Source organism: Strix aluco, chromosome 2 (assembly GCF_031877795.1).
Source record: "Strix aluco isolate bStrAlu1 chromosome 2, bStrAlu1.hap1, whole genome shotgun sequence".
Classification (NCBI taxonomy): domain Eukaryota; kingdom Metazoa; phylum Chordata; class Aves; order Strigiformes; family Strigidae; genus Strix; species Strix aluco.
Genome location: NC_133932.1, coordinates 52,383,321 through 52,397,777, shown reverse-complemented (window position 1 = coordinate 52,397,777; position 14,457 = coordinate 52,383,321). Strand labels below are relative to the sequence as shown.

The 14,457-nt window shown below is 44.2% G+C and overlaps 1 protein-coding gene across 3 annotated transcripts in view; it reads left to right on the top strand.

The window, feature by feature from the left end:
* Positions 1-14,457, top strand: part of NHS (NHS actin remodeling regulator) — a 267,934-nt gene that overhangs the window by 240,898 nt on the left and 12,579 nt on the right. For 2 of the 3 annotated variants that reach the window (XM_074814724.1, XM_074814726.1), the window contains exons 2-4: positions 1,971-2,123; positions 4,533-4,666; positions 13,507-13,569. In XM_074814724.1, the coding sequence (XP_074670825.1) occupies positions 1,971-2,123; positions 4,533-4,666; positions 13,507-13,569 (350 nt within the window). The remainder of the gene's footprint in view (positions 1-1,970; positions 2,124-4,532; positions 4,667-13,506; positions 13,570-14,457) is intronic. The other variant, XM_074814725.1, reaches the window with a different exon arrangement.

Genomic DNA, 14,457 nt, shown 5'->3' with positions numbered 1-14,457 from the left:
GTAAACCTGCAAAAATCCACTGAGAAGCAAAGCACGGCTACCTGCTGGACAGAGTTCAGGGTCTCTTCAGTGGTGCTGAAGCTTGAATAACCTGAACTTCAGCAGGTCTATCACCATATTATACCACCACTTCCATCATAACACCCGCAAAGTTTTGTGAACTTTTTTTTTCTTATCAAAGTCTGTCAGCATCCCACACACAGCCGTGTGGTTCCTGGGTTTCTCCCCTTGTGTCTTGTGCCCTCGTTCTTCTTCTCCTGCTGTACTTTCCCATTTCCTTTCTCTATACAAAGCACTGGTATGCCTTCAGCCCAAGTGAATGTTGTTTTGCATTAAAGAAAGCACCAAAATCAGAAAAATCAAAGCACATCCACCAGAGAGCAGCTCTCTTTAACATGTTGCACTGACTCCCCCTCTTAAAAGGGCAACGGCTCCTGCAGGTCAGAGAGTGCAAAAGCACAGAAAGGAGCCCCGAAATGTGCTAGTTCCTTGGCTGGACACCACATACTGCTGTGTACATCCTGCCACCAACCCCTTTTCTCTGGCTTGGCCTCCCCCTCAGTAGGGTCCCACAATAGCGGCATGTCCCTTCTTCTCTTGGGGAAGTGGTGAGGGCTGGGGGCTGCGCTTGCCTGGAATGGTAGAAGCAATGAAAGGGTGGGCAGGATGAAGGCCGGAGAAGAGGGCTGGCACAGAGGCTGGGTTGCTGACACAGAGTTAGAAATCCCTGGTAGTATTCTCCATGGAAGAGGGCTCTGGCCATCAGCATTGTGTTGGACTGTGTTGAGATTGAAGCTGTCTGCTCTGCTCGTTGTAGCTCCTCTGGGTTTTTGCTGGTTGAGAGAGATGAGGGCGAAGGAGAGGAATGTGTGGCCTGTTGGGGGGGCCAACCCGAGGCACGCTGGCTGTTCAGCTCCTCACTGGGAAGGGAACCCCAGGAGGTACCTCTACCACCCTTCCTTCCATGCATGAGGGACCCCGCCTGCATCGCCCTGCATTGTCCTGTAAGCAAAACAGCTGCAGCAGCTCCTTGGTGTTAGAAAAGGAGATGACTGGAGAGATTGTTTGTATCAATGACTGTAGAAGAAGGAGCAAGCCCAGTGCTATAGCTGAGGATGTGCCAGGTGCTCTGTTGTGTTACATGGGTTGCTGAGCACATGTGGGACAAACCTGCTCCATGCAGCCAGCTGGGGCAGAGCGCTGGCATCCCCCATGGTCCTCCCCTCCTGCTTTGCCCTTGGAAAGCTAGCTACTGCATACACTGAGGTTGGGCGCATCTCCCCTCAGTCTCAGCACTCCTGAGAAATTATTTCAAACCTTCAGTGGACTTGGTTCGTGTAACTTTCAGAGGCAGACTTCTGGGATTTCTCTGTAGAGGAATTGAAGGGTTCCTGTCCCTCAGAAATCCCTGTCTATTAAGGGAACCTCTTTTGATGGGTGACAGTTAAAGTCACTCAGCAGGGTGGGCAGTTAATCTCAGTCGTTACATGCTGGAAGGCAACAATCTAGCAACCTGTGTCAGAAATTAGTCGTGTGTAACATGATGTAGTGAAAGTGTATATTGGCAGGAGAATGGGTAAATGGAAGACCCATTCCTCCCTCTGCCCTTGCTCAAAATGTCACTGTGGGAAGGTTGCATAGCTTCTTTGCATTTTCATTTTGCTATCTATAAAATTATTATCCCTTTAGTCCATATATTTAACATCGATAGAGTATCATTGCACCTACTTGCCTCCATAGAGCCGTTTGCGATCTGGCAAAAGGGCATTGTCTAAATGCTAAGTGGTATAACATGGTATGGAAACATAGAGAAGATAATGATGTCTGTTATTTGGTGAGAGGAGAGGTGCTGTAACATTCCCAGTGCGCATTCGTGGCACTGCCGTTCCAAGAAAGAGCCTTTGCTTTTCAGCTCAGTTGGTGTAAGAGAGGCTAGCAGTCTTACCTTGCACTCTGGTTTTATCCTACAGCTGTCTCCAACCTGGATGCAGAGAGCAAACTGAGTGTCTATTACCGAGCACCTTGGCATCAGCAAAGAAACATCTTCCTCCCCTCCACCAGACCACCTTGTGTAGAGGAGCTGCACCACCACGCGAAGCAGCACCTGCGAGCCTTGCGCCGAGGTAGGTGCTCGCATACACTCTGGCTCTGTGTCCATGGACATGACCCCTCTCCACAGTCCCCTCCAGGCAGCAGCAGGGTGCTCAGGCACAGACACAGGGCTGTGGGCAGTGGTCTCCACTGGGACTGAGGTACTCAGGCTAAGAAATAAAGCTGAAGATGGAATTCTAGCAGTAGAAAAGGCTTGTGCCCTCTTCAGCTTATTTATGATTACTACAATAGAGCTGAAAAGGACTTTCTACTTTTCCATTTTACATTCTTTGTTTATATGTTTTTCTATTAAAGTGGATATGTCTGAACTATGTGAGCAAATCTGTGCACTGGCCCAAAAAGGATGGAGGCATTGTTTCAACAAGGCTGTCTTGTCTCCCTCCTCCTCCTCCCTCATTGTTTAACAGATGTTAAACAATGCCTCAGCTCCAGAATAGATAAGATTTAACTTCACAAGGGCTGAAAGTGGAGCCCAGAGGTGTTACAGAGTCCCCACTCAGATATCTGCACGGGCTTTCCAAGCATGATACTGGAGGAGACCTCCAGACCTCAAGGGTGGCAGCTGAAAGCTAGGTGATACCCTGGACAGCTTGGAAAGGTTGGGCAGGTGTCCCCTTCACAGGCCAGGGAACATCTCCTAACATCACCTAACAAACGGGAGACCTGTAGCCTCAAAACCAAATCATGCGATACAGGGAGGAAGAGGGAGCAATCAAGGTCATCACCAGGCTCCTGGATCTCTGCCATAAAGGGAATTTACTAGGTGCAAACGTCTGGATGATCCTACAACAGCACACTACAAGGAAGGCAAGAGGTAGGGAAAGGTCATTTTTCACTGGGAACCTAACCAAGCGAAAATTCTTATCAGGAAGCAAGTAGAAGTAGGCAAGCAAACCTGTCTTTCTTATGTGCTATAAGGAGAAGGTCCATACAGGTCACCCTTAAAGTGTTCAGCAGCAGCCTCCTGTGTTGGAAGCTATCATTGCCTTGCTCATTTATTATTGTTATCAGATTGTAATAATAATCGATTACTCGGATCAGCAGAGCATCTGTTAGCTGGATAAAGCATTCCAATTAATTACCACATTTGACCCTCTCTGTAGATTTTGGCTCAGGAGCACACTGTGGGTGCAGTATGTCTTCATAGGACTCCGAAGAGCCATACAGCCGAATTGCAATCACAGTACTGTTGGAGTAGAGCAGAAGTTGGCTTTTCTGCTCTTAGCAGCTCTGCTTTGCAGTTGTCCCGGGACCAGGCTGATCTCTGCCTGCCATCTTGTGGGCAGGAGAAGTCCTGACAGCAGCACGGGAAGGCAGCTGTCAGAAAATGCCTCAGCATTTTAAAGTTATAAATCTCAGTTTTGGCAGCTTCCCATCCTCCACGTTTAACAGCAGCTGTGCAGGTTCAGCAGGCAGCTTGTCATGTGCTGCTTTATTTTATTTTCCAAATAACTGCATATACTGGAGTAGAATTATAATCTGAAATTCACCCTAAACATATTTATTGTGTCTCAACTATTTCTTCTATCAGAATTTCATTATCTCTTTTATCTGTTTAATCAGGAGTAATTAAAACTAAACAGTAGATCGGAAAACACCTATGCTAGCAGCAAACATTGTTGGCTGGACCATAACTACGTGCATCAGGTGAATCTATCATCCCCTTCCAGCAGCAGTCCATGCAAACAATAATTATCTGACTGTCACCTAAAATGAGAGATGGGAAGTCCATAAGCATTCTCTCATTCACTTCAAAGGTTTCAGAGACTTGGGACTGACACTGAAAGAGGACTGAATGGCTTGTGAGCCCATGGTGAAGAAAGACTCCTCCGGGCCTGCAGTGGAGAGATCTTGACCTTTCCAGTATGATCTCTTCCATACTGGGACACAGAGCTGCTGCTGCAACAACTTTCCAATGTCAAGCCAGTGCTCAGGATGTAGCACCATTGTGCAGCCAGGAAAGGAAATCCTACCCGGGGCTGTGTTTTCTTCTTTTCCATCAGAGGGGTATATTTTATATGGGTAGAGTGCAGGCGTTACTGCATCTTGATGTTTCAAGGCAACAGGAGCTGCAGGTTCCCATTGGGAATCAGGCCTTAGGGCCCAAGTGCCTAGAGAGGAGCTAGAAAGTAGCTCCTTTGTCACTTGGGATAAAGGGTATAAATCCCATCTGGGGAGAATTCAGCTTCAGTGCATGCACTGGGTTGTATGAGCATGGCTCTTGAGGGAGCTTGGATGTCCAGTAAGTGCTCGTCCCCTTCAGTTGCAACAGGGATCATAGATATTGGTCAGTGGGGAAGAGAAGGACCTTCATCTTTGGAGTCTATGTCCTGTTCGTGTCTCTGTTGTGCTGTTAATAAAGATATTTATATGTTTTTAATGCTCTGAAAGACTTGTGTCTTCTTTCTTATCCAAAACAGAACATCGAAGCCAAGGTGATAACAGAGAGCAAAAAGTCCAAGGCCCCATCGCTGTGGTGGCTCCCCCCTTTCCTCCCTTCCCTGCAATCTGCAGTCAAAAGAGGCAAGCGATAAAGGACCGGCAGTTTCTACCAGTAAGTCTTTCACTAAAGCTATCACGCATGAACACATTATTAGCATTGTGGGGCCTAAGTGTGACAGTGCTTCACAAGTGCCCTCACCCAAGCCTGTGCAGGTACAACACAGCTGACCTTAAAGACTGTCAGCAGCGTAACTTAGGTCACAGCTTTAAGCAGCCAGCCCTAGGGTGGGTGTTTCCATTGAGAAACCTCTTATTTTTCACCCTTGGCCAGCACACATGTGCACTCGTTCACACACTCCTCCACAGTCCTTCGCATTCTCTGCTCCTGCTTCAGGTAGCACTTCCAGGACCCTCCTGTAATTTCAGAAAGTGCTGTAATTTCAGCCCTGGCATTAGCATTGCCAGGAGCCAAGAACTCAAGGGCTTTGAGTGCTGGCTTGAGGCTCGCGTGTGTGCTAGTAGGCTCGATAGCACTTCTCCAGCTACAAGGAACTACAGTTTCCACGTATGTATGGGCAATGGTCCTGTTCTGCCGTGTCCACCTCCATTCAGCTTTTTTCAGATGCTTCATGTCTCACACACGTCCTTGCAGCCAACCGAGCAGGAACTCCAGGTGAAGGTCTGGTCCTGTATGTCTGTGCTGACTTGCCACTACTGCATTAATTTGAAATCAAAGTAGTGTTGACAATATGGTATTTATCATCATTAAAGGAAATGCACCAGATCCACAAGTTTAACACTGATCGGGTCCATAATTCCGACTGGTTCAGCAAGACTTCAGTACTTCTGTGGCTCGGGGTGTTTGACCCATGAAAGTGCCATAGTAGCTACATTCTGCCCTATGCTAAGAGCCAGTTTAAACTCCACAGGTCAGACCTGGATTTAACTTTTAATTCATGTATATGTCTAATGCCAGCCCTCTGTGTAGGGATAGATCTGTCCTGCATCTGCAGGTGCAGGGACATTGGCATCTACAGAGATGCTACACCCATGAGCACATTATAAGTGTGTAGTGATTAAATCATCACTTACTCTGCTTAAAAATCCAAGTACATTCATCCTAATCCATTATATTAACCGTATGGAAATACTATAATGGTAAATAAGGCACAGTGTACAGCACACATCCACAGGGACCAAAATGTCAGCTAGCCAGTCCATAGGAAGAATTTTGTTTCACATTTGAAAGCATGAAATGCATGACAAGGTTTTGATTATCTTAACTATTCTGGGTTTTTGGCTGATTATCTGGATACTCTTGAGGAAAGCATCACCATCACTGCAGGCTTTGAACTGGTTAAATTTGCAGGTCTTATGATTCAACTGAAAGAAGATATCCTGATGTTAAAGAACAGCACAGGAAAGAGTTGGAAGACAGAAAGGAGAAACAGACTTACCTGTTTCTTCTTCATAAGTAATCATCAAATCTAGTGCTGTTGTGGGGTCATTGAAAGGTAAAGGACAGGTGACCTCACGTTATGGATCAGAACTAGTTACAGATAATAGTTTGGGCAGTATATTGAACATAAAGCTCTCTTAGTTAGTATCAGATGGGGAACAAGGCATGTCTTTTGAAATTGCATACTCAGTGTCAAAAGGCCTGAATCTTTGCTCTGTTTGGAAAACAACCAGTGTATTTTAGACATTACTTCCATCTGTGGAACACAAAATAAATGGTGAGCAACCCTCTGAGTCCTGTATTAGTTGGCAAAATTAAGTCATGTTGAATGCAGATGTCTTGGCTTTATCAGCAAGTCCACCTTTTTCTTTCCAAGGGGGAAAATATTAAGCTTTGTACCCACCCATATTGGGCCTTTTTTTGGAAGCTGACTAGGCTCAGTGTTCCCCTAAGGAGGAGCAAACAAGAGCTGCTTGGCGGTTGTCGTCCTATCGATTTCAAGGCATCTGGCAATGTTCTGCTTTGGTAATTGCAAATGTGCCAAGGCCAGAGCACTTCAAAGTCCCTTGACCCATTTCTGAGAGAACTCCTTGTTCATGGGGCGACTCTAAAAATTAGAGAGAATAAGGCAAGATGAAGCTGCACATGAATGCTCAGTCTGGCAGAAGGTTAATCAGAGATTTTTACAAGACACTGCAACAATGAATAGCTAATTGATATTGTGCCAGCCTTCATGACTTAATGATACCATTACAAGAGAAAGTTGAGAGTGCTGTTATTGGCTAGCTCACCCTTTTTGGCATAAGCTTTTTGACATCTGCAAATGAGTATCTGCTTCAGGGACTGTTGGTAATGTTTGGTATCTGATTCCAGTCGATTGTATCATCTATTAATCAATGAACTAAAGATGTTAAATCCCACAAGAATTTTTATGCGTGGCATAGCAGTCTATTGTGTATTCCACTTCTCTGATGCATTGGAAAGGTGCTGGTAAAAGCAATACTACGCAACAATAAAAGCCCCTTTCTGTGTTTCTTATGAATTAGGAAAGGGATTGTTATTTTTAAATTAGGAAAGGGTTCAACGAAGAGCTGGGAAATTTTTTAAAGTTACAGGATCTGACTTTTCCAAACTGACCATCTAAGTTAAATGCACGCATTTAGGTACTGAAAGAAGTGGCTTGATTTTGAGAAATGTTCGAATTACCACCGTGAGACCTGTGAGAATTATCACTACTGAAAGCTACTGAAAAATAGGTCACCTATGTCTGAGACCAACTTAGGCTTCCACATTTGTACCTTTTGGCTGCTTTTTTCATTGCTACCAATTAGGTGGCTATGAGCTTTTACAAAGATCTTGCATATTCTGTAGTCAAGCTAGAGAAAACCACAACAGGTGAAGATTCACTTTTAAGCACGAATATCTTTACAGGGAGGAAGATGCCAAAGTCCCACAAATTCCAGAAAGACCAAATGCATTCAAGTCCAAAGCAACTAATGCCAGTGTAAATGGTCTGGAGGGACATTTGGACTGTTCTATAGCAAGATCATTTTGTCACGGAGAAGAAGTAGAGAACTAGAAATAACATAGGAACTTTTGTGTCCGAGGCAAGACAAGTTTGGAGTTAGCTTTATAGTCTACTCTTGTTACAGGAACTGCCCTGATTTGTCTGATGAAAGGTTCACTTAGCCCGGAGGCCAGAAAGGGATCCTTCAGGAAAGAGTGTAAGAACAGGACATGGTTTATGCTGTTTATTGTCCCATAATTTATCCTTCCAGTTTCATACAGAAACTGGTTACAGAGCTCCTGAGCCAGAGATCAAACACAGAATAGCAGCCACCAAGAAACCTGTCTGCATTGATTTTGAGACTTGTTTAATACATTTTTTTAGCAAATTTACACCTTTGGCCTCAACAGCACCCTGTGACAATTACTTTAGCAATCTATGTGAAAATGTATCTTTCGTTTGTTTCAAACCTGATACCTCATAATTTCATCTCATCCCTTCTAGTTCTTAGACTGTGAGAAACAGTAAGCTTTGCTTCCTCATTCCCTTTCTCCATGCCCCTCCTGGTTTTGCAGACATGATTTTACTTTCCTATCCATCCCAGTCATTCATTTTTAAAGCTGAAAAACTCTAACATACTTAGTCTCTCTCTACACAGAACTATACTACCAAACACATTTATAAGTACCATTCAGTCAGGCATTTTTGCCAATGAAGAAACAAAACAAAAATCTGAGGAGAGTACAAGGAAGTTATGGACTTGTGAAAATGAGGGAAATCTTCCTTACACGTGTTCCCATGACAACCCTCCCTGTAGCACTGCTGAGGCCAGTCACTGAGTGTGAAGATGCTGTGTCATTCCAACTGCATGTCAGTCTTCCTTTAATTTTCTGTGAATTTTTATTTTCTCTGGTTTCCCCAAGTCCATCTGGTCAGGCTCCAAAATCTCAGTGTTCAAGTTCAGAATATCATGGGACCACACATTCTCAAACCCCTCATGGCATAGCTGTTACAATAAAACAAGGGTGATGAAGCAAGGAACTGAATATTTGGAAATTTACACTCACAGTTGCACAAAGTTCAGTGTCAGTTTGTTCATAATTATGTGAGCAGAAATCTAAGGGACAAGAAGCAAGAGGATGTTTTCCAGCCAGGCTTTGCGTCTCCCTGAGACCTCAACTAGAGCAAATGTGAAGAGAAAATAATGCATCAGGTAATTTTATGCCATCTCCCCACCATTTCAAAAATATTCGCTGTGGTCTGCTTTAGGATGTTTTGTATAGCAAAGGAAAGCACAACTGAATGTACTAACTTTGACACAGTTTTGTGCTGAAGGTGTACAAAGCTTCAGTAAAAAATAACTGATTTAAGGGCCAGGCACGAGTTGGGGTATGCACCTTCTGTGTGCAAATCCTGCCTGTAGCTGTTAGAAATAAAACCTACCTGGCATTATTCGTTGGAGTGAACTTGTATAGCACTATTTGTGCAATGAGCCTAATACCTACTACCCTGTATCATGGAATGATTATTTTGTACCTTCGCCTGCTGGAATGCCATGTGTGGTATGACTTCTGTCAGAAAACACGTCTTATTTCTGTCTTTACCATGTCAAAACATTGAAGCAGTACATTAATCGTTAAAGGATTGTCAGTACTTTAACAGATCGCATTTGTGATGCTCCAAAAGAAAAGAAAACACCCACAAGCAGATAAAACAAAAACTTGAAGAGAATGAAACATGTGAAAGTAAAAATATTGGGAGCAGGCAGGTGAGCAAGATTCTGTTTTGCAGCAGAAATAGCACAGTCAGAAATATTCACATTATTTTCTCTTCAGCATCAGTTGACTGTGTAAGAAAGCTGCTGTATAGGTACGAATTTTAATTTCTAATTAAGTAGTCAACTGTGCTCTGAAAACACTGGAAAGCTGCTAACCTTTTATTAGTATTTCTCCTCCTTTTACCAGACCTTAATTTTTCCAACATGTAAATCAATACGATTTTCTTTAACTCCTGTGACTTAATGAAGCAGCAAGCTCTCCATTTTACAGGCAGAGAAAGGGAGACGGGGAGATTTCACCCAGGGCCACGGAAGGAGTCAGTACTCAACTCACGTGAACATGGCATTAAACACCAGCTCACACTTATTCTATATGTTACCTTTCCAGTACATGCATGATTGCTTTCAAACAAGAAGTCAGGATGTACTGTTAATTTCTGGGCTCACATAGGGTGAAAGTATGTTGTATGTATGTTCTGTTCACTGCTGGAAATGGACCATATATGAAGCTTGCAGATGCTGAAGCTATATACTGATGCTGTGCTCAGGCGAATATCACCCACTTTATTCATAAAGTCGTCCTGGGAAGGAAATTTTCTTGAAATCAGAAATAATGGTGATCTCTTATGCTTTTTGTTAGCCTGGAACTTTTAGGTGGCAAGAGTCAAAAATAATCCTCTAGAGAATAGCACTGTGCTGCTAGCCATCTCCTGCCCTCACCAAGGCTGCACTGTCACTGCCAGCACTGGCCCTGTGCTGCTGGGGGTTGTGACTCAGCCACTGAGATTTCCTGTGAGGTAACACCTTGCCTACGTGGTCAAACACAGCTAAGGGGAAAGGAAGCAACTCAGCCATGCCTAAATTTGACAAGCCTGTTGAGGATAAATGCTCTTGATGAGGCTTTAGCATTCTCAGGACATCTTTAATTACCTGAAGAAAAATTAGTACTTTATTCTTGGGATTATATTTTACCCCTCACCATTGCACTGTGTTCAATATGCCTTGTGCACTAGCTTCGAAATCCCAGTATCTCCTGTAATGCTATCACTATAGGTAAGGCAGGCTAGGCACATGATTTAGTGCACAAGATGCTTCTTGCACTAGTCTTCCCTTATATCTTGAAGATCCTGAACAACAGAGGCATCTCAAAGCTTTGGGGGATGGAAAACAGAAGAGGGGCTGAAGTGGCATTTTTGTCCTGTTATCAGCCCATTCATTTCCTTCTCTGGATCCCAGCTCTAGGACAATAAATGGGGCAGGCCCATAAGTTGCCAGATTGGCAAGTTTCTCAACTGCTAAATTGCTTCTTTGTCACTGCACTGATGGTGTTTAAGATTTTAATTTGCTAAAAGGATGAATCTTGTGTCCTGACTTAGGTACCTGCAAGTAACGCTAGGCTTTTCCTAAAATCAGTGGGGAGAGTATTCAGGGGTGCTTCATCTCAGCCCAAGTTAGGCGCTGAAGGAAGGTGAGCTGAATTGCCCTGCAGCAGTGCCTCTTTCTCTATAGGGGAAGCCTTGTTGGCTAGTTCAGACTTGGACATCAGACTTTTTCACTGGTGCACAGAAACAAAGGACTTTCATATCGAAGAGCACTGAGAAATCAGATCACATGTATATGCAACCAATATTTTCACTGCAAAGCAGTTTCACAAGCACAATGACACCCCTGCAACTGAAGTTGATGGAATAGCTCAGAAAATAAAGCTGCTCACATTTGTCAGTGAGTGCAGAATAAATCCCTATTCGAGCAATTACGCACCAGTTTGGTTTCAAAGCAATCTTAGCCCATTAAATAACTATTTAAAGTATTCTTGCTTTGTATTTAACAGATTGATTATCACCGTTGCTGTTTGCCAAGCACACCCACACAAAAGAAATTCACTCTGAAAACTGCCTAACTGCAGATTTGCCCATCAGACCAGAACAGCCTTGGGTATATAATAATAATTTCTTGCTTAGTTATGTGTTTACTCAGAACATTTAGTGACATTCTGGTCTTCTGAGTGAATGAGAACATCTGAAGAGTGGCAGCTCTCTCTCTCCCGCAGCATGGAGGTGTCAAAATGTTGAGGCTGCTGCTATATCCCAGTATGCCTCGGCTGCCCAGCAGCGGGCACCACATGGGAACAGGCAGTAGGTGATCTCAGGACCCCTTGGTGAGGTAGCAGTGGCACCAGCCTTCTCAGGAGCGCTGCTGTGACAGCAGGAGCTGAAATGTTACCAGTCACCTCAATTTTTGTCCTCCCTCTCCATGGAAGGAACCTACCTAGAAAGTTTGTCCTGCTGTGCTTAAACAGGGACCTGAGACTTCGGCACATCAAATCATGGCTGTGGGTATGTGTAACCAGAGAGGTGTTTTCTTGGAGGCATCAGTCAGAGTGGCATGCGGGGAAGGTAGGAGACCCCTGCACTGACAGGGCAGACAGATGGGTAGCCAGACCTTGCTTGAGGCCAAAATCGAGGTCCTGCTGATTATCCCAGGGAGCTTTGCCCCTGAGTGACTTGTGCATGTAGCTGTGCTTGGAACTCAGGGTGGAAGGTCCTTCCCGTCTTCTTCTCCTTGTGCACTGACTAGGACCATCATAGGCCTTTGTGGGACATTACAAAGATTTTCATATCCTGAACTCTTGTCACCTCAGCAACATTTGTGTCGCCCTGTCTAGACCCTCCCCAGAAATCCTCCGACACCTTCCATGGGGAAGTTGAATTTCAGTTCAAATCTTGATCCCATTAACTGCCGTCAGTCTGGTCAGAGCAGGTGACTGAAAACTCAGCCGGAGGACCAAGGATGAAATCATCCTTGGGTATCTGAAGAGTAGATTGAACTGGCTGATGTATTCAGTATCTCCACGGACTTTGTTCAAGGTGTTTCTCCTGTGATAAGGACTTTACTCAGCTTGGAAGAACTGAACTGGGTAGAAACTATCCTGCTGGAAATATTAACTGGGAGCAGTCCTCTTTTGATTCACCCCCTCTGCTCTCCTGTAAAGCTTATGGGCTGCTCATTTGGAGGCTTCCTGTGGTTTTAGTCATAGAATCATAGAGTGGTTTGGGTTGGAAGGCACCATAAAGATCATGTGGTTCCAACTCCCCTGCCATGGGCAGGGACACCTTCGAGTAGAGCAGGTTGCTCAAAGCCCCGTCCAACCTGGCCTTGAAATGGAACCAGGACAAAGCAGGAGGTGCTGGGTAGCTAGGAAGAGAGTAGGACAAGATGAAGAGACTCACCACAGCTTTTTTTTGAGAGGAGACCATATAATGAAAAGTCTTTCAAACTGAAGTTTGTGGTTCATCCATCACAGTGGTGTTGATAATGAGCGGGAGGAAAAATGTTCATAGTATTATTTGGCAGGTCTGCTAACTAATGCAGGGGGAGATAATAACCCCCACCAAGAAACACGTGCTAGAGCTTTCCAGTGTGATCAACAATCTTGTTTTCATGATCTCCTTTTTCTATTTCCTATTTCAAAAGAAATCATTCTTCACTCCTTGGTTTTGAAAAGAGAACATTGCAACAAACAAACCAGAGTTTCTGCCAGAAGAGGATTTTGGAGGTGCAGGGATTCAGTGAGACCCAGGACATTGTGGGCATCACTGTTTGTCCTTTCAAGTGTTATAAAAAGTGACAAAAAGCCAATTGGGCGTTGTCACCCTGACACAATGATCGCAACCTTAGAGATGTAATCATAACATCAGAAAACCTTTGCAATCAATGTATTTGATAAATCACCCTTAGGACAAGCATTATTTATATCCATTGCTTCAATACCTCATGCAAAAAATTTCCTTTATATTATGAAATAGATCATTTATAATGTAATTGAATAAGTACCTCGTGCTGCTTCAGCTCCAGGCAGTACACAGTTTGAGTTACCAAATCAATACAAGGCATTCTTGGGCCAATTTAAGCATGTCTGTACAAGGAGCTTGAACCAATTTCACTGAAGTTTTGTCTAATCTGAGTAAGCAAAATCAGCACAGACTTCACAGGGGTCCAAACCACTCTGTGGGTACAGTTGCTTCAGCTGTGTTTTGTAGAGAAGTAGTCTGTTCTGGGGAACAAACCCATTGGTAGGAAATAGGGTGGAAATCTCAGCTTGTTTTGCCTCTGATGCTAATTTATCCAAACAAAAATTATGTGCTTTTACCAGAAAAGTTTTCTGTATGTTTTTAATTTTTTTTTTTTTTTTACATTTCACATTTATAGTTTAACAGCACCCGTTCGCCCTCCCCAATTGAGTGTTGCCACATGACCCCCTGGAGTAGAAAGGTACTGGAAAAACAAGCAATCCTCAATTAACAGCCCTGTCTCACTCTTCTCCCTTCCAGATCCTAACCCTTCCTCTTGCTTGCTTTTCACTTGCTAACTTTACTGCACTAAAAGAAGCCTTTTCTGTTTTTCTCATGTCAGTAAGACACAATAATAACTTTTCCCCCCCCCCCCCTCTTTCATTCTTCACTTTGGATGGGTTTCAGTAGCTTGTGACCACAAGGTCATCTCTTCCTATCGCCTCCTTTAAAAGGCCTGAACCGGGACAGACTCAATAGTGTTAGCCGTTGCATTTCATTCTCTTGCAATGTTTTTGTCAAACTGCTCCTTTTCTTCTTTTTTTCCTAAACGGCAAGAAATTGCTTGGGCAATGCCAGCACAACAGCGGGTATTTATTCTCTGGCCATTTGGTGATGCCACTGTTTGGAGAGGAGGAGCTCTGGCAGCCAGGGTCACTTTGCCCGCTTTGTCCAGCGCTTCATTGTCATCCAGTGGAGGAATCAGCAACAAATGCAGTGTGTGTGTCTGTGTGTGTGTGTCTGTGTGTGTGTGTGTGTCCATGTGTCCATGCGTGTGTGCAAGGGGTTTTTTTTTGCATGCATGCATCAAACTTTGAGGGGGGCGGAGTTACCTAGGAAACAAAGTCTTTTGTGCTTGAAGTTTATATGAGCTATTCACGTCTGCTGGGGATCGGCACAAAAGCTGCAGGCAGAAAGAAGGCTGCGATGTTTGACTGAAATCCTACGTGGGAAAAGGGGGTTTTCTGCGGGTGGGAGGAGGAGGAAGTGTGTGTTGTCTCGGGTTTGGGGGTGCTGCAGGAGGTGACACTGGTGAGGTAAGTAAGTGCCCTCCAACAGTTTAAGTAGTAGCAGCTGAGTTAAGATCTTA